The sequence below is a fragment of the Herpailurus yagouaroundi genome, unplaced genomic scaffold (genome assembly GCF_014898765.1).
Source record: "Herpailurus yagouaroundi ecotype Mexico unplaced genomic scaffold, PumYag 181, whole genome shotgun sequence".
Classification (NCBI taxonomy): Eukaryota; Metazoa; Chordata; class Mammalia; order Carnivora; family Felidae; genus Herpailurus; species Herpailurus yagouaroundi.
Genome location: NW_024412412.1, coordinates 15,212,478 through 15,239,312, shown reverse-complemented (window position 1 = coordinate 15,239,312; position 26,835 = coordinate 15,212,478). Strand labels below are relative to the sequence as shown.

At 40.6% G+C, this 26,835-nt stretch overlaps 1 protein-coding gene across 4 annotated transcripts in view; it reads right to left on the bottom strand.

The window, feature by feature from the left end:
- Window positions 1-26,565, bottom strand: part of PRIMPOL (primase and DNA directed polymerase) — a 55,419-nt gene extending 28,854 nt beyond the window's left edge. For 3 of the 4 annotated variants that reach the window (XM_040489903.1, XM_040489905.1, XM_040489906.1), the window contains exons 1-6: window positions 26,426-26,565; window positions 24,221-24,433; window positions 17,675-17,772; window positions 16,633-16,762; window positions 6,676-6,823; window positions 1,182-1,466 (exon numbers count right to left, since the gene is read on the bottom strand). In XM_040489903.1, coding sequence (XP_040345837.1) covers window positions 1,182-1,466; window positions 6,676-6,823; window positions 16,633-16,762; window positions 17,675-17,772; window positions 24,221-24,400 — 841 coding nt within the window. In that variant the 5' untranslated portion in view covers window positions 24,401-24,433; window positions 26,426-26,565. Of the gene's footprint in view, window positions 1-1,181; window positions 1,467-6,675; window positions 6,824-16,632; window positions 16,763-17,674; window positions 17,773-24,220; window positions 24,460-26,425 lie in introns of all 4 variants that reach the window. The other variant, XM_040489904.1, reaches the window with a different exon arrangement.
- Window positions 26,566-26,835: the final 270 nt, after the last annotated feature.

Sequence of the window (26,835 nt, the reverse complement as noted above, 5' to 3'; positions counted from 1 at the left end):
CTCTCTCGGTTGCTCTGACACGCAACGCATAAACGTGCTCTTCACGGCTTTCAAATCGCAAGCGGAGGCCACAATAGAAAAATGAGCTTGGGTGGCTCAGTCACCAAAGTGTCCGACTTGGGCTCAGGTCATGATCTCCCAGCTGGTGGGTTTGGGCCCCCTGTCGGGCTCTGTGCTGACAGCTCAGAGCCTGGAGCCTGCTTCGGATTCTGTGTCTCCCTTTCTCTTGGCCCCTCCCCTGCTTGCACTCTGTCTCTGTCTCTCAAAAATAAATCAACATTAAAAAAAAATTTTTTTTTAAATGAGGCTTCTTTCATCAGACTGGAGCTGGCTGAATGGGTCCCGATCGGCCTATGTGTTACCTAAACAGACTACAGTCTCGCCCCGTGCTTCATACACCTTCAGGTTCACCGACCAGAAGCAAGTAGGGTAGGAGAGAGCACAGTTAAAGCAGCTGCTAGTTTGACCACAGTGAGGCGGCTGAAGAAATGGCCGCTGCCACTAACGGCAAAGCTCTTCAGTGGAGAAAACAACCGCCTCATTTTGCCACATAAAAGTACCATTTTTATATTGTGTCTGTTTTTAACTTTTTTTTTTAAGTTTATTTACTTATTTTGAGAGAGACAGACACGGCAGCGCAAGTAGGGGAGGGACAGAGAGAGACAGAGGGAGGGAGACACAGAATCCGAAGCAGATTCTCCACTGGCAGCGTGGAGCCGGATGCAGGGCTCGAACCCGTGAAACTGCGAGATCATGACCAGAGTCAAAACCAAGAGTCAGACGCTTAACTGACTGAGCCACCCAGGGGCTCTAATGTTTATCTCATCTTATGAAACTTCTCACCGGTGCTGGAGAGTGCTGGGGCAACTGTCCCCTATTAAGACTCTCCTGACACAAGTCTCTAGACGTTTCAGAAGTAGCGGCAGCCACAACCATTTTCTTTTTGGAACTCAGGCCGGTCTGGGGCTTTTGTCCCACGGGGCCTCTCTACGATCTCTGAATGGAAGCCAGGCAGAGTTCCAGCACCTTAGCTCACTGATCACAGTCTGCTGGTGATTCTACGGTCACCATGGAGCAGTGGCAGTAGGAAGAATCCCAAGCAGAGTGACACGTGGGCACCGACTGGTCTCTCAGAGGAGTACAAGGGGACAGTCCAGCGGACAGCTGCCAGCTTTACTTACCCAGGTCTACAAAAAGTTGCTTTTCTCCTGTGTTACTCCTCACAACTAAAAATGAAAGATCAGGACTGCTTTGCTTAGCTGACCCCAGCCTCTCCAGTTCCTCTGAATTCAACGTCCAGCTCTCTCCTCCATCCTGATCTGGGGACATTTTGCCAAAGGAAATTCCTTGTTTAATTGGGGTTTCAGAAAAATGGGAAAACCCATGGCCCGTTTTCTCTGAAATACTATCGTCTTCACTGGCAATTAAGTGAAAAGCAGGCTGCAATATTTTTCTCACAAAATTACCTAAAAAAAAAAAAAAAAAAAAAAGTATTATGATTAATCTAACTCTGCTTTTCCACAAAGTATAAGATCTAGGCACAAATCTCCACATGACAATTTTATACAGTAAGGCTTCTTTTTTTTTTACTTCTGGTTTTAAAACTGAGTTGTTATTACCAACTGTAACGTGCTTCTCTTGTTACTTCCTTCCTCTTTATGCAATCTTTATACTTTTTCGATTCCCACCGACAGGGTAGCATGAGGTCACAATAAACAGATCATCTTAGAAGGGAAGGTCAGTTTGAGAAGATGTGTTGACGTTGCTAGCATGAGCCTGAGCCTAACGTACCGTCACCAAGAAAGCACCACTTTTTTTAAAAACTCTTTTTTAATGTTTATTCAGTCTCTGAGCTGTCAGCACAGAGCCCAACCCCACCAACCCCCACTCAAACCCACCAACCATGAGATCCCGATCTGAGCCAAAGTCGGACGCTTAACTGACTGAGCCACCCAGGTGTCCCAGCACCACTTTTGCTAATACAAATTGAGTAAAACTTATCTTGACCGTCGACGGATTAAAGAATGGAAGGAAGGTTTTTATGCATAAACAATGCTGCCAAGATAATGCCCAGAAATACCACGAGAACCTCGGCCGCACTCCCCTTGAGTCAGGATGTCAGCAAACTTCTCTGGAGCTCACGCTCTCGCCTTTACCTGTCATGATATGCCCTAAGAATCGTGACATTTGCAGCCAGCGGTTCCAAAGTCGTTGCTCCTCCGGCTTCTCCCTATAACTGGTCACCGGACGGGCTGTGGCATCATAAGTAAAGTCCAGATCGAAAGCAATTAAATACATAGATTTCAATACTTACTCTAAGGGCTCTATTTTTTTAAGTTTATTTTTTTTTGAGAGAGAGAGAGAAAGAATATCCCAAGAAGGCTCTGTGCTATCAGCGCAGAGCCCAACATGGGGCTTGATCCAACGAACCAGGAGAGCATGACCTGAGCGGAAATCAACAGTCGGATGCTTAACCGACTGAGCCACCCAGGTGCCACAAAGAGCTCTAACCATTAGCGGTCCTATCTCTACCTAGAAAAGATGATATGGCAAATCTAGAACTTCTTTAACTCTTGTATGTTATTTACACCATAAAAATCAAGCAATAACTTGGTTAAGGTGTTTCATGTATATGAATACTGGAGAAAGGCAGTGTTTTAAGAAAAAAAATTTAATTTCTAATATTGGTATTGTCTGGGTTTGTCACTTTATTTACCCTGAAATCGTGTAACACACATGCTCTGACTTCAAAATTCTCTTTCTCCAAATTAATGATTTACTCTCTACTCAATGAAACAAATCCAGTAGCTCATAAAACGCTATACATCAAAATGAAAGCAAAAGCATCTGATCCTTGCAATGATATACAGATGTGATTATCTCTGGAATGAGGCAAATAAGGGTAAACACCGAGTAAAAAGAAATCACGATGTATCAAAAAACAACAAAGCAGTACAAACATAAACTAATAAAGTTAATGTTCCTGGAAATGTAAGATAACATCTACTTGACAGAAGGCATGGTTCTAGAACGACTTGCAAAGGGAGCGCTAAGCAGGCCAGGTAGGCCTTTAAAAACCTTTGGCAGGGAGCTAACGTGGCCAGGATACAAGGACAGTATCACCAGCATGAATTCCAACACAGGCTTCCAGCAACTACTCTGCTTTCTACTTCCCTTCCCCAATCTTATCACCCTCGCCCTCATCATTACTATGGGGACAGGAATTTTACTGGCTGGGAATACCTCGAAAGAACGTGTCAATCATAGGAATTTCGGGTCCTATGGCAGGCTGGCAGAGGTGTAGTTTAGGCAGATCAAATTTACACATTTTGCGAACATTCTGTGCTCTTTTACACTCACTCTAATTCTACTTTACGAAAGGCTGACGACAGGAACTAGAAACGTCACCAAAACATCCATGGAGGGATGGGAAATGAAGGGCAAATTTTGGACTAATTTCTTCATCCTTGCATCTCTGGTTCTGGCGGTTCATAATTTTAGAGAAAAGGAGCTTCAGACCCCCTCTGTTCCCCCAAGGTACCTCCACACTTTTGTGTATGCTGTTCTGACAGTAAAGCACTTTTTACTTAGTTTATGCCACGGAATCAGGTTTAAAGCCAGCTTGAAGGCAATCTGCTTTCAGAAGACATCTGTAGCAGCGACTGCTAATTCCCTGACAAATTTCTACTCTCCCTTCTTCCCTAGCAACCAATCTCCACTTTTAGCCTTGTGGCTGGGAGCCATGCAGCAGACTATGAGGAGTCCACAGAATCAAGGAAATATCTTGCTGAAGGCTCTGCCCCCATACCCTGACCGTAGAGCCCACTGAATAGTTTTTCATTCGGCAAATACTTATCAAATGCCTACTTCTGTTTTATTGCTGTGGCTGGCTACTACTAGCTTACAAATAGTGATAAAGATATGATTATGTACGAACTCTGGAAATAAACAGCGAATAAGAAACAGTCCTTGGGGCGCTGGGTGGTGCAGTAGGTTAAGTGTCCAACTCTTGGTTTCTGCTCAGGTCATGATCTCACAGTTCGTGAGTTCAAGCCCCACATCGGGCCCCAAGCTGACAGCTGGAGCCTGTTTGGGATTCTCTCTCCCTCTGCCCCTCCCCCACTTGTGTGCATGCGTGTGCGCGCTCTCTCTCTCTCTCTCTCAAAATAAATTAAAAAAAAGAAAAAGAAAAAAACAAGCAGTCCCTGCCCTAAGGAAACATTCAGTGAAACATAAAGACGACAGAAAATTACATGAGGAAGTGGTGAATGTGATAAGCACTGGGCTGTCCATAACCCAGAGTCTCAGCGTTTGAGATGTGACAGGCATGGCTTCTCATCTGATGATATCTACACTGGGTCTTAAGAGACCACATAATTGGAGTATGTCATTTCAGACAGCAGCATCAAAATGTGCAAAGGCACAGGGACTTGAGAAAATGTGGCCCCCGCAGGAGCTAAGTAAAGGTCAGAGTGAGAAGGGCTGTTCTGTGCCGGTCTCAGCATTTCATCAACAACAAATGGTGCTTGGACTGGGCTTGGGGTTCTTGTTACGACTGCAAGACGCCTTTCGGTAACAACTATCAAGAAACTTTGAAGAAAAATAAAGGTCTATTACTTTCAAGATCTGAAAACTGCCCACGACACCTGGGGCCACACGGCAAGGTGGAGAAAGCATGCACAGGCAAGGGGTTTCTGCTTTTAGTGGGCTTGGGGTCAGAGGCCTAGGGTTTCCCAGGCTCACACCTTGTTAGTGGATATAAAGTATAAGAGCAGGGGCACCTGGGTGGCTCAATCAGTTCAATGTCCAACCTTCGATTTTGGCTCAGTTCTTGATCTCAGGGTTTGTGGGATCAAGCCCCATGTCAGGCTCCATACTGACAGCGCGGAGCCTGCTTAGGAATTCTCTCTCTCCTTCTCTCTCTGCATCTCCCCTGCTCACACATGCTCTCTCTCAAATAAATGAATAAACATTTTTTTTTAATGTAAAAAATAAAAGAGCAGGAATTTAAAGCAAGGAAAAGAAAACTAGTGGCCCAAAATGTCAGTTAATGAAATCAACCAAGATTTCTGAATCAAAAGTGTCTCAGTCTGGGGAGTGCTATTGAGATAGCGGTCTTTGAAATGGATGCCACTTTGAAATGCGAGCCTCAGGAATCAAAGCTTAAGTCAGGCAGTTGCATTACAACAAAACCAAACACTGTCAGGGTTTACACTACAAGGGTCACGTGGTATGAGAGAAGGCTAGAGCACAGTGGGGATCTGTGTAAAGGAAGACATCTAGAAGTCATCCTGATGGCATCGAGCAATCCTTGAAGGGTCTGAAGCATCCAAGTGGTAGAATCAGCTCACTCCAGCTTGCTAAGTATGCATGCTGAGAGAAAACAGAGCTCAAAGATGACACCAACATTTTCACTCGGGTAGTTGGGTAGATGGTAGATACTACTCACTGGTACATGTATCACAGGAGAAAGGGCAAATTTAGGAAAAAAATGAGGAGTCCGGTTTACGGATGATGGGTGTGACATATCTACAAGGGAATGTTTAATAGGCAGCTGGCTTTATAGGGTCTGGCATCAAAGAGGACAATCTTGGCTGAAGATGAAGACTTAAGAGTCATCAACACACAGATGGTCATCAAAGCCATGACAGTAGATGATTGCCAAGGTTACGGACAGAGTGAACAGAGGGACAAGGATAGATTCTACAATTATTAATACCTGAGGGCTGAAACAAAGAGATGGAATGTCCAACTATGCAACGGAAAACAGGGAGATAATAGGAGCCCCTCAGACATAGCAAACGAGGTCACCGTGATCTAGCTTTGGTCTAATCTGAGTTAGGTTCCTGACTTCTATGCCAGTCCTCGAGTGACTATGTTCATGCCTTTTATTCTAGGTGCCCCTAAACTATCAGACACCTGTAGTTCTGAAACAGATTACCTATTACTTGAACTTCAGTTAATCATCTGCCATTTAGACCTCAAAATACTAGCTCTATCGCTGCTTTGATAAACACTCAGGACTGGGGCTTCTATTCAGACCTTGGTTTTCAGTGTTTCCCCCTGCCTAATTTGTTCCTCTATAGACTGACTTCATTTTATACCTGGGCCTGTGTCTCTAAACATCCAGTCCCAGACACACACCCCCCTTGCACTCTCAGGCTTCCATACGTAGACACCTTCCCAATCTTGAGGGTCCGCCTGGAGCAGCAACCAATAAAAAAGTCTCTTCGGACGTGGCCTGGAGCCCCAGCCTCATCCTCATGTACCGAAAACGAAGACTAAGGCAAGGCTGAAGTGAAGGACAGATACAGATCTGAGGCATCAAGGATAAGACCTGAATTAGGCCTCCAATGCATTACCCAGAAAAGTTCTGAAAGGACTCCTGTTGTAGCAGAAACCAGTCCCAGGCAAGGGACGGCCATCCCAAAATGTCTAGCAAGAGGCACTAATGCCAAGGATATCCTGAGGAGGTTAATGTGTCTAAAATGTGTCTAGAACAGGAAGGTAGGTCTAGAACTAAAGGAGATCCTGAAGATGTGAAAAGCCACATTTCGTTATTCAGGATAGGTAAGAACCCTAAAACCTGGCAAGTATTTACAAAACTTTAAGAGGTAAAGGAAAATATGAAATTTTAATAGAATTCCTTGACTTTTTAAAAAATGGTGTACTTACCAACATGAATGTTATCTTTAAATGCCGCATCATGGAGCTGAAATATTAGATGGCGGCTAAATTTTTCCTCGGTGCTAGAATCCAAGTTGAAAACATCTTCGGCTGAACAGTTAACCCTATATAGTTCTTGAAGTGCCTTACAAACATGCTAAAAATACAAGTAAAATAATTCATGTTTCAAATTGTTTTAAAATTTTTCCATGAGCAAAGTTCAAATACCGTGGTACAACTCAAACTCATCTTTTTTATTTTATTATCTGTATACTTACTGTGTAATAATTTCATCAAATTACTGATGTATAGAAATATACATAGTATTTAAATTATGACACACTTGGGGCGCCTGGGTGGCTCAGTTGGTTAAGTGTCCGACTTCAGCTCAGGTCACGATCTCACGGTCTGTGAGTTCGAGCCCCGCGTCGGGCTCTGGGCTGATGATGGCCCAGAGCCTGGAGCCTGCATCCGATTCTGTGTCTCCCTCTCTCTCTGACCCTCCCCCATTCATGCTCTGTCTCTGTCTCAAAAATAAATAAACGTTAAAAAAAAAATTTTTTTTAATAAAAAAATAAAAAAATTATGACACACTTATGTTCAAAGAATCATAGGCTCTCAGGAGTAAAGACCTCATAAAATTCGAACAATTTACCTTATATATTAATATCCTCTAAAATCACAGTAAAAATATTTCTTTTTAAGCATCTCTTTAAATATCATCTATGAGTTTAAAGTCACTAATTCTATTTTTTTATAGTTTTAGTTTTCAGGAAGTTCCTCACACATATTGAGCCCAAATCTACATCCAAGGACATAGCCCTCTGGGGCTAGATGCTGCTGATATTTAAAAAAAAAAAAATTTTGGGGGGCGCCTGGGTGGCGCAGTCGGTTGAGCGTCCGACTTCAGCCAGGTCACGATCTCGCGGTCCGTGAGTTCGAGCCCCGCGTCAGGCTCTGGGCTGATGGCTCAGAGCCTGGAGCCTGTTTCCAATTCTGTGTCTCCCTCTCTCTCTGCCCCTCCCCCGTTCATGCTGTGTCTCTCTCTGTCCCAAAAATAAATAAATGTTGAAAAAAAATTAAAAAAAAAATTTTTTTTTAATGTTTATTTGTGAGAGAGAGAAAGAGCACGCACACACAGGGGAGGGGCAGAGAGAGAGGGAGACACAAAATTCCAAGCAGGCTGCAGGCTCTGAGCTGTCAGCACATGTCCCAATGTGGGGCTCAAACCTACAAACCATGAGATCATGACCTGAGCCAAAGTTGGATGTTTCACCGACTGAGCCACCTAGATGCCCCCAGATGCTGCTCATATTGAAGGCAGTTAAGCATTATAAGAAGGCAGCAAGCAGGATAGGCGCACAAGATTTGGAAACAGAAAGATCTAGGTTTGAGTACTGGCTTTGCCACTTACCAGCTCTGTGACTTTGGTCAAGCCCAAACCTTACATTCCTAGTGCAAAATAGGATAATAATCAGACCTAACTTTGAGGATTGTTGTAAGGAGTAAATGACAAAATGAAAGTAAAGAATTAGCCCAGTGCCTGGCATATATACCTGCTTAAAAGCAGCTACAAAATGAGTCACTTCTCCTGAAACCTCAGCCTCCTCATTTGCAAAATGAAGTTACTAAGAACTACCATGCACGGTTATCCTGACATTAGCAAAATGTTATAAACTGGCAAGCACTTAGACACCTAATAGTTATACAATAAGTTTTATTTATTAATGTTATTTGAGCATTATTATAGCTATCCCCCTCCCACCCTCTTTGATAGTATTCTTCAATATTCTCACTTTCTCAGAGACTTCCTCAGTTTCCTATTTACATCAATTCCCCCTTCATATTCTGTCTCCATTTGTAGTACTTACACAGCTACAATTTTAACTTGTGTGATTACTTTGACTTCAGTTTCCTCTGTTACAGAGGCTATCCCTCACTATCTGTTCTCTCTTCCTTCTGTAGAAATAGAACGCTCATTACCTAGATACAAGGCCATCCAGAATAAAGACTACATTTCCCAGACTCCCTTGCAGTAAGGTGTGTGGCCACATGACTCAGTTCAGGCCAATGGGATGTGAACAGAGGGAAGGTACTGGACTTCTAAGTTATACTCTTACAGGCAAGGGGCATGCCCATCCCTTCACCCTTTTCTACTGGTTAGAAAGCAGACAGTGGTAGTGAGCCATCTGGACAAGGTAAAATAGGCAACATCTCAGGAAATAGCAAAAGCAGTAAGCCTAGTCTTTAACAATGGAGCCATATCCAGATACTCCATGAGAGAAATAGATTTCTATCTTGTCTAAGCCACATTAAGTTTTTTATTATGGCAACTAAACCTATCCTAATTTGCTATCCTCCATTAGACTATAAATTCTAAGAAGGCAGAAACCATGTCCTATGGGCTAAACCACTGTATTCCTAGTGCCTGGACGCACTGACACAGCAGAGGCTGAAAAGATTTTGGTAAGTGAATAAAATCTAGTTATGTACTTTGGAGCTGTACAGAATAAATGGAATGACTCCATGGGTTAAACAATAGAGTAGTCCTAATCATCAAAGTTAACTTTCCTAAGCTAAACTTTAAATATTTATTTAAATATTAAAATTACAAAATCCACAAATTAAAAATATATGATTATTTGAACAATGTTACCTGTCAGCATAGTTTTATAAAATGCATTAGCACCAGGGCTCATACCATTTGGCAAAAGGGGCTTACTAAAATTTTTCAGTTAAGTCATGGACTCAAAGGGTGATAGGTTATCACTAGTTATCATTAGCCAGTTATTTCTTAACCACCTGTTAAGACAAGACCTAATCTAATTTATGCCTCTTCACATGGAGATTCAAGAGGAAAAGTACTTACTGGAATACACAGTTATTATACAAAGTAACCAATAAATGAAATTAATCTCAGTGTAAATATGAATGAAGGTTATATTATCTAAAATAATCCTACTAACTTTTCTACCAAATAGTAAACATGTTAAATAAAAGGCTATATAATTCTAAGCTCACATTTCTACAATTTTTTCCAACTTTTGCTGATGTAGAAGATTAGTTATTTAAGACTAAGTTGGATAAAATTATATAAAGAATTAGGAGGAGGGACGCCTGGGTGGCTCAGTTGGTTGGGAGTTCAACTTCGGCTCAAGTCATGATCTCGGGGTCTGTGAGTTCAAGGTCCACATCAGCTCAGTGCTGACAGCTCAGAGCCTGGGGCCTGCTTTAGACTCTGTGTCTCCCTCGCTCTCAGCCCCTCCCCCACTCACACTCTGTTTCTCTCTCTCTCAAGCATAAACATTAAAAAATAATATGTAGGGGCGCCTGGGTGGCGCAGTCGGTTAAGCGTCCGGCGATCTCGCGGTCCGTGAGTTCGAGCCCCGCGTCAGGCTCTGGGCTGATGGCTCAGAGCCTGGAGCCTGTTTCCGATTCTGTGTCTCCCTCTCTCTCTGCCCCTCCCCTGTTCATGCTCTGTCTCTCTCTGTCCCAAAAATAAATAAAAACGTTGAAAAAAAAAATTAAAAAAAAATAATAATAATATGTAAATATTTAAAAAAATTAGGAGGAAAAAATTTTAAATACCTACACCATTTCTGCCACACCAGTGTTTATTAATCTATGTTACAAACAGGATTTGCACTAGTGTTGGTTCAATTCGGGGTATTTCTGGTTTATAATACAATGTGCTACTTCTTAATGGTATGCCGTATTAAAGTGCCAGTAAAAATCTCTGAATCTTAATTCCTTCTTAGCTATACAATAGCTGTGTAATAAATCTTACCTGAGAATTTAAAAGTGTATCATACATCAGGGAAAAATCAGTATCTATGAATTATTTTAAAATAAAATTAGGGGCGCCTGGGTGGCGCAGTCAGTTAGGCGTCCGATTTCAGCCAGGTCACGATCTCGCGGTCCGTGAGTTCGAGCCCCGCGTCAGGCTCTGGGCTGATGGCTCGGAGCCTGGAGCCTGTTTCCGATTCTGTGTCTCCCTCTCTCTCTGCCCCTCCCCCGTTCATGCTCTGTCTCTCTCTGTCCCAAAAATAAAATTAAAAAAAAAAAAACGTTGAAAAAAATAAAATTAAATTAAATTCAAAACAATTACGCATGTTATAATTTACCAAATACAATGAAATAAAACTTTGGAATCTGTTTTTAAGGGTCTAATGGTTATTTTAAGAAAAGTATCCTTCTTGTTTGGTTTCTTTGGGGGAAGAGGGACTAATGTACATTTCTTCTGCATCAAAGCTAGGAGAGAAGGATGATGGAGTAGGAGGATCCTGAGTTCACTCCTTCCACAGATACACCAAGGCTGCAATTAAATACAGAACAGGTCCTCTGAGAGCAGCCTGATGACCTAGAAGAACAGAGCTAAAGATATAAAGGAAAAGCCACATAAATAAGGGTAGGAGGGGCAAAGACCAGGTTGGCTCAGGAACCAAGCCCTAAACACGGTGACCAACAGGAGGAAGAGACATCACGAGGCACAGGTCTTCCCTGAGTAGCCATGGGTTCAAGGCCCACACCGAGCAGCCCTGCCTGCCCTGGAGATGTGCACCAGGAAGACCAGCCACCAGAAAAGGACATAGAAAAGGAGCAGAACTCCAGGAGAGCTGGAGAGCTGGAGGGTTAGGAAACCAAGACTCGACTCTGTTTTGTTTTTTTTTTAATGTTTATTTACAGAGAGAAAGATAGTGCTCACGCGAGCAGGGAAGGGCAATGGGAAAGGGAGAGGGAGAATCCCAAGCAGGCTCCAAACCATCAGCACAGAGCTCAAGGTGGGGCTCAAACTCACCAACCATGAGCTCGAGACCTGAGCTGAAATCAAGAGCCAGTCACTTAACCAACTAAGCCACCAGGTGCCCCAAGACTCTACTCTTAAAGGGCTTGTGAGCAATCTTACTCCAAGACACAGCACAAAGATAACAGATTTCAAAAGCACTTGGTCCAGGGGCACCTGGGTGGCTTGTTGATTAAACCTCTGACTTCAGGTCAGGTCATGACCTCGTGGCCTGTGAGTTCTAGCCCCACCTAGGGCTCTGACAGCTCAGAGCCTGGAGCCTGCTTTGGATTCTGTGTCTCCCCCTCTCTCTCTCTGCCCCTCCCGACTTGTGTGCATGCACTCTCTCTCAAAAACAAACAACACTAAAAAAAGAAAAAAAAAAAAAAAAAAGCACTTGGTCCATACAGGAGGAGATGTATTAATCTTAGTGTGTGTATCAGAGGAGAAGAGGAACTTTCTCTGGGAATGGAAGCACTAGTAAGCATCATTTTTCTTGTTCCCTGGCAGATACAATTTCCAAACACTCTCTCTCCACCTTGCTAGTACCACTCATTGAGCCCCAGCATCACCCTGTGGACTCAGCCCGTCCAACCTGCCCACCCCATCAGGTGCTCCTCCAAAGTGGCTTCCCACATGCTATACCCAGCAGGTAAGCCCAGGCCGGGACTGACAACCCTGTAAAGAAACTCCTACCCAAGGAGAAGGGGGAAGGGTCAACCCCACCTACCAGCACATGCACAGCAGTCACAGCCAAGCCCTAGAGCCAGCTACAGCAGAGGCTAACTCCACCCACAAGCACGTCCCCAGCAGCTGTAGCCACACCACTGGGTCCGTTGATCCTCCCACCCGCCCTGCCCACCAGTGCCCCTGACAGGAGTCAGGGCCCTGTCACGACAGAAGGGCACATACAACCCACACACGGGACACCCCTGGAGTACCTGGTTCTAGTGAGCAGGAGAGATTTCGCTTCTGGTGCCAGTAGGATGCCTTCTACATAAGGATACTACCTTCAAGACCAGGAAACAGAGCAGACTACCAAATACATAGAAATAAACACAGAAAAAATGAGAAAGAATATGTCCCAAATAGGGGGAAAAAAAAAACAACCTCAAAGAAAGCATCGAACAAAAGAAAGATAAACAATCTACCTGATAAAGACTTCCAAGTAATGGTCATAAGGACGTATAGAACCAAAAGACCACATATAAATAAATCAATCTTAAGAAAAAAGAACAAAGCTGGAGGTATCACACTGCCAGATTTCATACTATACTACAAAGCTATAGTAATCAAAGTAGTGTGGTACTGGCACAAAAGTACACACATAAATCAATGAAACAGAACACAGAGCACAGAAATAAACCCACAATTAAATGATCATTCTACAACAAAGAAGGAAAGAATATACAATGGATAAAAGACACTGTGTTCAATAAATAGTGCTGGGAAAACTGAATAGCTAGCTACACACAAAAGAATTCACTTTCTTTCATCGTATACAAAAATAAACTCGAAATGGATTGAAGAACTAAATGTAATGCCTGAAACCAAAAAACTCCTTAAAGAAACTATAGGCAGTAAACTCTAGGATATTTGAGCATTAGTTTTTGGATCTGTTTCCTCAGGTAAGGGTAACAAAAGCAAAATTAAACAACAAGGACTACATCAAACCAAAAAGTTTTTGCACAGAGAAGGAAACAATCAACAAAACAAAAAGACAATCTCCTGAATGGGAGAAGATATTTATAAATGATGTATCGAATAAGAAATTAATAGCCAAAATGTCTAAAGAACCCCTAACAACTCAACACCAAAAAACAAAACTCTGATTTTAAAAATGTGCAGAGGACTTGAGTGACATTTTTCCAAAGAAGATGTCCAGATGGCCAACAGACATTAAAAAATGCTCAACATCTGGGGCGCCTGGGTGGCGCAGTCGGTTAAGCGTCGACTTCAGCCAGGTCACGATCTCGCGGTCCGTGAGTTCGAGCCCCGCGTCGGGCTCTGGGCTGATGGCTCAGAGCCTGGAGCCTGTTTCCGATTCTGTGTCTCCCTCTCTCTCTGCCCCTCCCCCGTTCATGCTCTGTCTCTCTCTGTCCCAAAAATAAATAAACGTTGAAAAAAAAATTAAAAAAAAAAAATGCTCAACATCACTCATCAGGGAAACGCAAATCAAAACCACAATAAGATATTACCTCACACAAGTCAGAATAGCTAGTATCAAAAAGACAAGAAATAAAAAGTATTGGCAAGGATGTAGAGAAAAGGGAACTCTTTTGCACTGTTGATGGTAACGTAAATTGGTGCAGCCTCTCTGGAAAACAGTATGAGATTTTTCAAAAAGTAAAAAACAGAACTACCGTATGATCCATCAATTCCATTCCTGGGGATTTACCCAAAGAAAACAAAAACACTGATTTAAAAAGATGTACACACTCCTATATTTACTGCACCATTATTTACAATAGCCAAGATATGGAAGACATCTAAGTGTCCACTGATAGATGAATGGATAAAGAAGATGTAATCATAAAGAATACGATTGCTCAGCCATGAAAAACAATAAAATTTTGCCATTTGCCAGCACATGTGTTATGCTAAGTGAAATAGGTCAGACAGGGAAAGTCAAATTCCACATGGTTTCACTTACCTGTGGAATCTAAAAAACAAGACAAACAAAACTAACCAAAATAGACTCATAGGAATACATAGTCATTAATATTATAATAACTTTATACGGTGACTAGACTCATCCTGATGGATCCTATATAATGTATATAGATGTCAAGTCACTGTGTTATACCCCTGAAACCAATATTAGATGTCAACTATACTTCATAATAAATAAACAAACAAACCTAAGTAAGGTGGGGGGGGGGGAGGCAAAGCCAAAAAAAAGCTAACATATGATTTTTTTTTTTAAATATTTGCGGGGTGGGGCACCTGGGGGGTTCAGTCGGTTAAGCGTCCAACTTTGGCTCAGGTCATGATCTCACAGTTCATGAGTTTGAGCCTCACATGGGGCTCTGTGAGGCTCCATTGGGCTCTGCACTAACAGTACAGAGCATGCTTGGGATTCTTGCTCGCCCCTCTCTCTGCCCCTCCCCTGCTCATGCTTTTTTTCCTCTCTCAAGATAAATACACACTTTTAAAAAAAGTATTTGCATACATTTTTCACAAAAAATTTTAAAAACATATAGTGATTCAACCTAATTGGGCAGATATTCTCTACCAAAAACATTTTGAGATATATTTTTTCTAATTTTAAGTTTTATCTATTTATTTGGGGGGAGAGAGAGAAAAAATACAAGTGGGGGAGGGGCAGAGAGAGGAAGAGAGAGAGAATCCCAAGCAGACCCTGCACTATCAGCACAGAGCCCGAAATGGAGCTGGAACCTATGAACTGTGAGATCATGACCTGAGCCCAAGTTGGATACTTACCTGACTAAGCCACCTGGGCACCCTTGAGATATATTTAAAGTTATAAAATGTGTCATCTACAATTAACATCTAAAAGAAAAAAGTTAATCAATAAATGTTAATGCCTACTCTGGGCCCAAATAAAAACCAAGTTTAATGTAATTTAATGTAATAAAATATTAAAAGATTTTATAAACATACATAATAGTGTTCAGTTGAACAAGCCCATATTATCCCTTTTGTTAGTAACTTCCTGGTTGACACTGCTAAATCAAAAACATCCTAGAATTACAGTTTTTTCTCCTTTAAAAACAATTACTAGACCATGTTTTACCAATAGTATAAGACCTGGAATAAGAATTAAGTCTTTCTAGACCTTAGTTTCCTCACTTATGATGGCACAATAATTTCCAAAATCATTGTGAGCAAAAAAAATTATACCTTTTTTTTTAATTTTTTTTTTTAATGTTTATTTATTTTTGAGACAGAGGGAGACAGAGTGCGAGTGGGGGGAGAGGCAGAGAGAGAGAGAGGGAGACACAGATTCTGAAACAGGCTCCAGGCTCCGAGCTGTCAGCACAGAGCCTGATGCGGGGCTCAAACCTATGAACCGTGAGATCATGACCTGAGCCAAAGTCGGACACTTAACCGACTGAGCCACCCAAGTGCCCCTTATTTTTTTAATTTGAGAGAGAGAGAGAAGCAAGCAGGGGAGAGCGGCAAAGGGAGAGAGAGAGAATCTCAAGCAGCCCAGCATGGAGCCGGATGTGGGGCTCAATCCCATGACCCTGGGATCATGACCTGAGCCAAAATCAAGATGGACACTCAACCAACTGAGCCGCCCAGGTACCCCTGTGATACAAATTTTTTTATTTTTTTTTTTAAGTTATATTTATTTTGAGAGAGAGAGAGAACCAGCAGGGGAGGGACAGAGAAGGAAAGAGAGACACAGAGAAACAGACAGAGAGACAGAGAGAGAAAGAGAATATCCCAAGCAGGCTCCAGGCTGTCAGCACAGAGCCTGACTTGAGGCTCAATCTGACGAACCATAAGATCATGACCTTAGCCAAGATCCAAGTCATATGCTTAACTGGCTGAGTCACCCAGGCGCCCCTATGACACAATTTTTAATCAAAGTTTTCTTGAAATTCATCTTGGGGCGCCTGGGTGGCGCAGTCGGTTAAGCGTCCGACTTCAGCCAGGTCACGATCTCGCAGTCCGTGAGCTCGAGCCCCGCGTCGGGCTCTGGGCTGATGGCTCGGAGCCTGGAGCCTGTTTCCGATTCTGTGTCTCCCTCTCTCTCTGCCCCGCCCCCGTTCATGCTCTGTCTCTCTCTGTCCCAAAAATAAATAAACGTTGAAAAAAAAAAAAATTAAAAAAAAAAAAAAAAGAAATTCATCTTACTACCTGATTTTTACAGTAACAATTACTTTGCCTTTTTACCAGAGTCAGCTATTTATAATATAAAGAGAATTAACATATAATTTAAAAAGTGTCCAAATTGCCATCTTTCTCAAGGCTATTTTTTATAGATGTGCTAATATCACAAAACATATGGACCAGAACTGAACCTTTGGTCTCTGTGGAACTTTACTCAGAAAAGTCACATTAAGAAATGAAGGTCAAAAGGAAGAGGAAAAAAAAAAAAGGAGCTGAAACACAGAAGCCAAATATTACATAGGTTGGATGCACTTAATGAATGAATAAATGAATGAAGAGATATACAGATATAAGAAGAAAAACCCAAGTTATTAATGTACCTCGATGAGTAACGCAACCATCTTTTTCCCATCAGCTTCAGGATTCGCATGTTTGTTAAATTCCAAATCAAAATAAAGCTTGCACACAGCGTTTTCAGGAATGACTTCATAGCAGTGTAAGAGATTTTTTCTAATTGAATAATGCAAGATTATTAGGTTTACATCTTATACCTTTTAAATCATAATAGCTGCTTTTATATTTCAAGATACTGTATTAACTGTGATTTAATGACATATAACTATGGCACAGTGAAGGCATGACAAAGTAAACTGCTCACAGTAGGTTTATGGATCATATTATCAAGAGCTCCCATCACACAACATGTAATAATTGTATTCATAACATTATTTAACTTGAAAATATTTTCAAGTGCTGATAATTTTCACATTGTATGACAATTCTTGGCTTTTTGGTGTCATGATAAAGCAAATCCTGTCTAAGAAAAGAACTTTCTCACACCGGAATCCCAAGATCACATATATTCTTGGGATTCGATAAATTTTTTGAGAATTTTTAAGATTTGTATTTTCATTAGGAAAACAGGCTTTTCAAAATTGGCTAAAAACATATTCTAAATCACCTGACTTCAAGGAGCTTTCAATGCTCCCACATGGATCAGGAGATAGGACTTTAACACGGGTTAATAAGAACAGATACTGACTTGATAAGTAAATGATTACTTGTGCTAAGTGAAGTTCAGATGGCATCCTATGTAAGTAAAAGGTTTGTAATTTCAACACGGAAAAGTGATGGGGGGATTGGGTCATCATGTGACACAGATTATTTAGGAACTCAAAACACACACACACACACACACACACACACACACACACACACGGTTGGTTACGTAGTACTCTGCTCCCAACACCTGGTGAGATCATTCAGTGTTGCCATGACAAGGAAGCTCCAGAATTCAATTCTACCAGTAAAGGACTATTGTGTGATTGAGAACTGTAACAGTTAATTCAGCCAGAATCAATTTCACAAACATAACTAGATGAAGGAAATGTAACTTTAACATGCTGTGCTTTACAGACTTACCGGGATTTATAGTAAAACCAAAGTTGAGTGTAGGTTGTTACCAGATAAATACGTTGTCCATCACCCACTTTGTATTCCAAAGCAAATACATGAACATCCTTCATAGAAATCAAAAATAATATTCAAAAAATTAATAGAGTCCAAATCCAAAAACCCACTATAGCTACTCAATGCTTATGAAGAATTTTGTCAAATTTTGAAAAACTGGAATTTGAACATCATTCTGATTACTAAAAATAAGAAAAATAGTCAGTACATCTACACCAATCAAAATCTTTGCTTTAAATGTAAATAGACTAAATCCTCCAGTCAAACAACAAAGGGTAACTGACTGAATGGATAAAAAACACAAGACCCATCTATATGCTGCCTACCAGAGACTCACTTCAGACTGAAAGACACATAAACTGAAAAAGGGATAGAAAAAGATATTCCATACAAATGGAAATGAAAAAAAAAAAGCTGGAGTGGCAATACTTCTAGCAAACAGAATAGGTTTAAGACAAACACTAGAACAAGAAACAAAGAAGGTCATAACATGATGATAAAGGGATCAGTCTAACAAGAGGATACGGCAATTGTAAACATCTATGCACCCAACATAAGAGCACGTAAATATATTAAGTACTAACAAAGAGGGAGAAAATGACAGTAATACAATAATAGTAGCATACTTTAACACTCCATTTACATCAATGGATAGATCATCCAGACGAAAAAAATCAATAAAGTAACTTTGGCTTTGAATGACACACTAAACCATATGGATTTAATAAATATATACAGAACATTTCATCCCCAAACGGCAGAAAACACATTCTTTCCAAGTGCACATGGAACATTCCAGGATATGTCAGGCCACCAAACAAGTCTCAATAAATTTAAAAGGACTGAAATCATATCAAGCATCTTTTCCAACAATAATATGAAACCAGAAATCAATGAGAAAAAAACTGGAAATAAATGTGCTAGTAAAAAAACCAATGGGCCAATGGAGAAATCAAAGGGAAATCAAAAAATACCTGGACACACGAGAGAATGGAAACACAATGGCTCCAAATTTACAGGAGACACAGAAAAAGCACTTCTATTAGAGGCAAGTTTATAGCAATACAGGCCTACTTCAAGAAACAAGAAAAATCTCAAAGAAGCAATCTAAACTTACACCTAAAGGAACAAAACAAGAATAAAAAAAGCCCAAAATTAGAAGGAAGAAAATAATAAAGATCAGAGTGGAAACAAAGACTAAAAGACAATAGAAAATATCAATGGAATTAAGAACTGGTTCTTTGAAAAGATAAACAAAATTGATATAACCAGACTCATCAAGAATAAGAAAGACAACTCAAAAATAAAATCAGAAATAAAAGAGGGGCGCCTGGGTGGGTCAGTCGGTTAAGTGTCCGACTTCCGCTCAGGTCATGATCTCACGGCTTATGAGTCCAAGCCCCACGTCGGGCTCTGTGCTGACAGCTCAGAGCCTGGAGCCTCTTCAGATTCTGTGTCTTTCTCTCTCTCTCTGTCCCTCCCCTGCTAGCACTCTGTCTCTCTCAAAAATAAATAAACATTAAAAAAATTTAAAAAAATTAAAAAAAAAGAGAAGTTACAACTGACACCACAAAAACACAAAAGATTAAAGGGACTACTACATCTTTTGATTAGGTCTGGGTCTTTTAATAAGCCTGTTCTGGGCCATGAACTTCATACTGGTTTATCAGCCCACCCACTAGGTGAGGCAGGATGATTAGAGTGGGCTGGAGATAGGTATTTCATTAGGTATTTTATTATTTAGTTTAGCTCTGATAAAATCCTGACAGCTTAAACCATGGTTAAATAGTGTCTCCTCAGTGTAGACCATGTTAAAAAGAACAGACTGCTTTGACGTATTTCTAATTGGTTCCTCTTTTCTTCTCCCTGCTGGAAGCATGAGGAGATTTTTCTCTGGTGTTCATTGTGAGAAATTGATAGAGCTCCCCAGGGGGAGAATTTCATAAAAGTGTGGGGCCATTTCTGCTTCTCCCTCTTCCTCTCCCCCCCCCCCCCCATGACGGGTCTTCTTAGAGATTTTCTCTCTCAGACTTGTCCATCCTGAGACTCCAGCAAGTTATCAGTTACAGTCCAGGTTTCCCTAACTTGACACTAGTTCCCAGAGAACAGAGGTTACTGCTCATGGGTCTTTTCTCCAGGAGGCTATGATTCTCTGTTTTTGTCTGTCAATCTTTCCAATTTGGGGGAGCAGTGGCTTACCTGTGTTCTCACTTCTCTTACAGATCTAAGAAAAGTTGTTGATTTTTCAGTTTGTCCAGCTTTTTATACTACTTAGGTAAAAAATTAGTGTTGTTGGGACACAGTGGCAACTTTTAAGCCTCCTATATGGATTGGAAATTGAAAGTCTACATATTTCTTTAAAAAAATTTTTTTTTAACGTTTATTTTTGAGACAGAGAGAGACAGAGCATGATCGGGGGAGGGGCAGAGAGAGAGGGAGACAGAATCAGAAGCAGGCTCCAGGATCTGAGCCATCAGCCCAGAGCCCGACGCGAGGCTCGAACTCACAGACTCACGGACCGTGAGATTGTGACCTGAGCTGAAGTCGGACGCTTAACCGACTGAGCCACCCACGTGCCCCTACATATTTCTTTTAAAATACGTATCTCTGTGTTTTTAGGATGTGAATTTGGCACTGTTTTTTTCATAAATTTTTAGATTAAAAAAATAAAAGTAAAAAGTGGAAAAAAAATAAAGGGACTACAAGAAAGTATATGCCAACAAATTGGACAACTTAGAAGAAATGGACAAATCCATAGTAACATAAGGTTTTCCAAGACTAAATCAGAAATAGAAAATGGATTACTAGTAATGAAATTCAATTGGTAATCAAAAACTCCCCAAAAAACAAAAGTCTAGGGCCAGATGGCTTCACAGGTGAATTTTACCAAACATCTTTTACTCATTTTTTAAAAAGTTTATATATTTATTTTGAGAGAGACAGAGAGCGAGTGAGCACAGGCAGAAGAGGAGCAGTGAGAGGGAGAGAGAGAATCCCAAGCAGGCTCTGCACTGTCAGCACGAACTTGATGTGGGGCTTGAATCCACAAACCCCAATATCATGACCTGAGCCAAAACCAAGGGTCAGGCGCTCAACTGACTGAGTCCTCCAGGTGCTCCTCACCAAACATCTTTTAAAGAAGAGTCAGTAACTATGCTTCTCAAACTATTCCAAAATATATAAGAGGAAGGAATGCTTTTTTTTAAAGAAATACTTCTGAATTTGTTCTGAAAGAACAGCATTACCCTCAAAGTAAACCAAAGACACTAAAAAAAAAAAAAAAAAAAGTAGACTATTATCCCTGATGAGCACAGATGTAAAAATCTTCAACAAAATATTAGCAAATCTAACACAATACATTAAAAGGATCATTCACCAGGGCGCCTGGGTGGCTCAGTCATTGAGCGTCCAACTTCAGCTCAGGTCATGGTCTCGCAGTTCGCGGGTTCGAGCCCTGCGTCCGGCTCTGTGCTAACAAACAGGTCAGAGCCTGGAGCCTGCTTCAGATTCTGTATCTCTCTCTCCCCCTCCCCTGCTCATGCTCTGCCTCTCTCTGTCTCTCAAAAATAAATGAATGTTAAAAAAAAAATTTTAATAAAAAAAATTTTAAAAAAAAGATCATTCACCATGATTAAGTGGGGTTTATTCCAGGGATGCAAGGATGGATCAATACCCACAAATCAATCAACATAATACAACACTTTAAAAAGCATTTGACCAAATTCCATATCATAACACTATCAACAAAATGAGTATTGAGGGAACATCTCAACATAATAAAGACCATATATGACAGACCCATAGCCAGCATCATCCTCAACAATGAAAAGTTGAAAGCTTTCCCTTTAAGATCAAGAAAGGATAAAGATGCCCACTTTCCCCACTTTTGTTCAACACAGTACTAGAAGTCCTAACCACAGCAATCAGACAAGAAAAAGGAGGGGGAAAAGGGCATCCAAACTGGTAAGGAAGAAGTAAAACTGTCACTATTTGCAGAGGACATGATACTACATATAGAAAACCCTAAAGACTCCACCAAAAAATGACAATAAATGAATTCAATAGAATTGCGGGATACAAAATTAACATACAGAAATCAAGTGTACTTTTAAATACTAATAGTGAGCTATCAGAAAGAAATTAAGAAAATAATCTCATTTACAGTTGCATCAAAAGGAATAAAACACCTAGGAATAAATTCAATCAACGAAGTGAAAGACCTGTACTCTGAAAACCATGAGACACTGATTAAAGAACTGAAGACAACAAAAATGGAAAGATATACAATGCTCATGGATCTGAAGAAGTAATACTGTTATAATGTCCATATTATCCAAAGCCATCTACAGATCGAATGCAATCCCTACCAAAATACCAATAATATCTTTCACAAAACTAGCACAAATAGTCCTAAAATTTGTAGGGAACCAAAGAAGATCACAAATAGCCAAAGCAGTCTTCAGCAAGAAGAACTAAGCTGGAAGTATTCCAACCCCAGATTTCAAAGTAGATTACAATTCTATAGATATCAAAATAGTATGGCACTGGCACAAAAGTACACACACAAATCAATGGAACAGGATAGAGAGCCCAGAAATAAATCCATAATTATAAGGTCAATTAATCTATAACAAAGGAGGCAAGAATATGCAGTGAGGAAAAGACAGTCTCCTCAATAAACGGTGCTGAGAAAACTGGATAGCTAATGCAAACAAATGAAACTGGGCCACTTTTTCGCACCATACACAAAAATAAACTCAAAACAGATTAAAGACCTAAATATAAGACCTAAAACCATAAACCTCCTTAAAGAAAATACAGGCAGTAAACTCTTGGACATCAGCCTTAGCAATATTTTTCTGGATCTATCTCCCCAGGCAGTGGAAACAAAAGCAAAAATAGGGGCGCCTGGGTGGCGCAGTCGGTTAAGCATCCGACTTCAGCCAGGTCACGATCTCGCGGTCCGTGAGTTCGAGCCCCGTGTCGAGCTCTGGGCTGATGGCTCGGAGCCTGGAGCCTGTTTCCGATTCTGTGTCTCCCTCTCTCTCTGCCCCTCCCCCATTCATGCTCTGTCTCTCTCTGTCCCAAAAATAAATAAATGTTGAAAAAAAAAATTTTTTTTTAAAAGCAAAAATAAACAATTGGGACTACACCAAACTAAAAAGCTTTTGCACAGCAAAAGACACCATCAACAAAATGCAAAAGCAACCTCCTGAATGGGAGAAGATATTTACAAATGATATATCTGATAAGGGGCTAATATCCAAAGTAATATAAAGAACTCTTACAACTCAACACCAAAAAAGAATCTGACTTTAAAAATGTGCAGAGCACTTGAACAGACATTTTTCCAAAGAAGACCTATAGATGGACAACAGACACATGAAGAAATGCTCACCATCACTAATCATCCCGGAAATGCAAATCAAAACCACACTGAGATACCACCTTGCCCCCATCAGAATGGCTAGTATCAAAAAGACCAGAAATAACCATGTTTGTAAGGATTTGGAGAAAAGGGAACACTCATGCAGCATTGTTGGTGGGAACGTAAGTTGGTGCAGCCACTATGGAAAACAGAATGGAGGTTCCTCAAAAAAATTAAAATAGAAATACCATACAATCCAGTAATTCCAGTAATTCGGTATTTACCTGAAGAAAATGAAAGCACTAATTCAGAAGAATATGTGTACCCATATTTATTTATAACAGCCAACATATGGAACACACCGAGTGTCCACTGACAGATGAATGGATAAAGAAAATACAGTATATGTACTCAAAGGAATATTACTCAGCCCTAAAAAAAAAAAAAAAAGAATGAAGTCTTGCTGTTCACAACATGGATGGACCTAGAGGGTATTATGCTAAGTGAAATAAGTTAGAGAAAAACAAGGATCATATGATTTCATTGATATGTGGAATCTAAAAACAAAACGAACCTAAAACAGACTCATAAATACAGAGAATAAACCGGTGGTTGCCAAAGAGGGGCAGGGAGGAGATGGAGAGACAAGAGAAATAGGGGAAGGGGATTAAAAAGTACAATCTTCCACTTATAAAATAAATAAGTCATGGTGATGAAAAGGACAGCATAGGGAATATAGTCAATAATATTGGAGTAACTTTGGTGATAGATGGTAACTAGACTTACTGTGGTGAGTATTTTGTATGTATAGAACTGTCAAATCACTATGTTGTTCACCTGAAACTGATATACTTACTATGTCAACTATATTTGAAAAAAAACATTTTTTTAAGTATCATTACAAATTTTTCAAACCAATTGGCACTACATAGGTCATTGCTCTTCATTCTTAATATAAAGTGAATGGCCAACAATTCATAGGGATATGTTTTGCAAACAGTGTGATATTTAGATCACGATTCTTTTGTAAATCATGTGGGCTCGAATGAACACAAACGATTTTTAGTTTGTTTTTAGAAATCTAAAGTCACAGTAGCCCCAGAAATAAAGGCAGGAGATGAGAAAATTACCTCTTTACAGCTTTTAACAAAATTAAAGGCTTCAGTTTGCCGATGGAATAGTTTCCAAATGGAAGGTGGTTCTTCTGGCTTGGACAATCTCGGTCTGTATATTGAGGACAATGGTTTCCTCTCGTAACAAGCTGCTCGTTCTTCAATTTGCTTCAGTTTTGCTTCCCATTTTCTCTCCATTGGTTCAGAAGTTACGGGAAACTAAATCCTACCCTGTGTAAGATTTCTACCAATTAGTACTAAAAAAAACAAGGACATCAATTTCTTTGTTTAGAATATATATACATATTTTTTGGTAAAACTTCAAAACCCATTTCCTAATGGCTATTTCCTTATCCTATTTATTTACTTATTTATTTTACATGAAGTTTTAATGTGAAATGAGAACATGGCTAGTTGTCAGATATCTTTCAATCTTGGTTCTTCTAACAGTGCTATGATTTTAGAAGTTCGCTGAGCCTTAACTGCAAAATGGGGATCAATGTCATCCTGAATACTTTATGTAATTATAAGGATACATGTGATAAGACCTAAGAAAACGTTTTGTAAATTACAAAGTCGCAGGTAAATACAAGTGGTTTCTGTATCATTATCGTTTTCACTAGAACCACTTTAATGCATCAAGCACTATTGACCTTGCCCAAGTCGTCCTACTACTTTGGCCATGACTCTTGTGCTACTACTTCTCAGGGCAGAGTTCATTTCCAGACACCACTGTGCAACTCTTAGTTCCCTTTCCTTCTATGTTTCTATCCATTTCTTTTCTAACACAACCGTTAGTTGGGAGGACAACACCGTGTATAAATGGGAACTGCAAATATTGGCTACTTTGGTTTAGGATGTCTATGTTCATCATAAACACGACTGAAGACGGGAATAAATAAATTTTAATCTATGTCTGTTAATGACTGTAATTTTGTGATCAATGTGAAATGATGGTCTTTTAACACCTGTTTATTGATCTAATCATGTATGTTTTTGTTTGCATACGTTTCCATTTTAACCAGGTGAGGGGGCCAGGCAATACTTCTTCAACTTTTGATTATGTTTTACTTAGAAAAAAAAAAAAAAGGATGAGTTTTTAGAAGGGGAAAAAAGCTTGTATCGTAGGTAGATAATGGCCACAAAATTTTTTTTTTAATTTTTTTTTTCAACGTTTTTATTTTATTTTTGGGACAGAGAGAGACAGAGCATGACGGGGGAGGGGCAGAGAGAGGGAGACACAGAATCGGAAACAGGCTCCAGGCTCTGAGCCATCAGCCCAGAGCCCGACGCGGGGCTCGAACTCACGGACCGCGAGATCGTGACCTGGCTGAAGTCGGACGCTTAACCGACTGCGCCACCCAGGCGCCCCGATGGCCACAAAATTTTTGCCATTCCTCCCATCAATAGCTGCTGTCTGAGCCCACTCCCACACTGACTCTGTGTTTGGTCATGTGACTTGCTTTGGTCACGTCAACAATGTGAATCTCAATGTGTCAATGTCACATCAACAAATGTGAAGCAAACTAGTGGCGTTAAGTGCTTTTGCACTGGATTTGGCTATGCTGTAGTCCCACCCTGGGACTGTCATGCCAGAACTCTAGCCTCATAGAGGATAAAAAGCCACCTGGAGAAGAACCCAAGTTACCCCAGGTAACAGCCAACATCAACTATCAGATATATTGAGTTAAGCTATTTTGGATCAGGCACCCACCAGAATTCATTTTTTTTTTTTTTTTAATTTTTTTTTTTCAACGTTTATTTATTTTTGGGAGAGAGACAGAGCATGAACGGGGGAGGGGCAGAGAGAGAGGGAGACACAGAATCGGAAACAGGCTCCAGGCTCTGAGCCATCAGCCCAGAGCCCGACGCGGGGCTCGAACTCACGGACCGCGAGATGGTGACCTGGCTGAAGTCGGACGCTTAACCGACTGCGCCACCCAGGCGCCCCAAGAATTCAATGTGTAAGTAAGCCTGAGTGAGTTCAGGTGAGATCTGCAAAGCAGCTGTTCAACCCACAGAACTGGAAGAAAACATTACTTTTTGTTTAAGCCTAGAAGTTTTGGCGTGATGTTTTACACAGAAATAGAAAACCGATGTAGTCTCCCTCTTCATCAATATCATCTATGTCATAATTTACTGATATATAAAACACATACATTCATTTTATAAACCGAAATAACAACATAAACTACAGCATTTGAGGGGAAAATTCCTATTTACCTTTCGCGATGCCTTTCCAGTACTTGTGCTTATCATGTTGATAAATATTCTCTTGAATTTTAGCAGAAAACCTTCCAACAACACAAACTCACTGGCAAATGATACGTTCCCGGGAAGGAAAAACAGGTTCATCCTAGAAGACGGAGATGGTAAAACGTCATGACTGTTAAATTTCACATTTGACTCCAACCATGACAGACCTAAGAAAGATTGCTCTCTCAAAGTTACACCTGATCCAGATGAAAATTATAAATTACAAACCAAGAGGGGCACCTGGGTGGCTCAGTCGGTTAAGCATTCAACTTCAGCTCAGGTCGTGATCTCCCAGTTGATGGGTTTGAGTCCCACACATCCAGCTCTTACGCTGACAGCTCAGAGCCTGGAGTCTGCTTCTGATTCTGCGTCTCCCT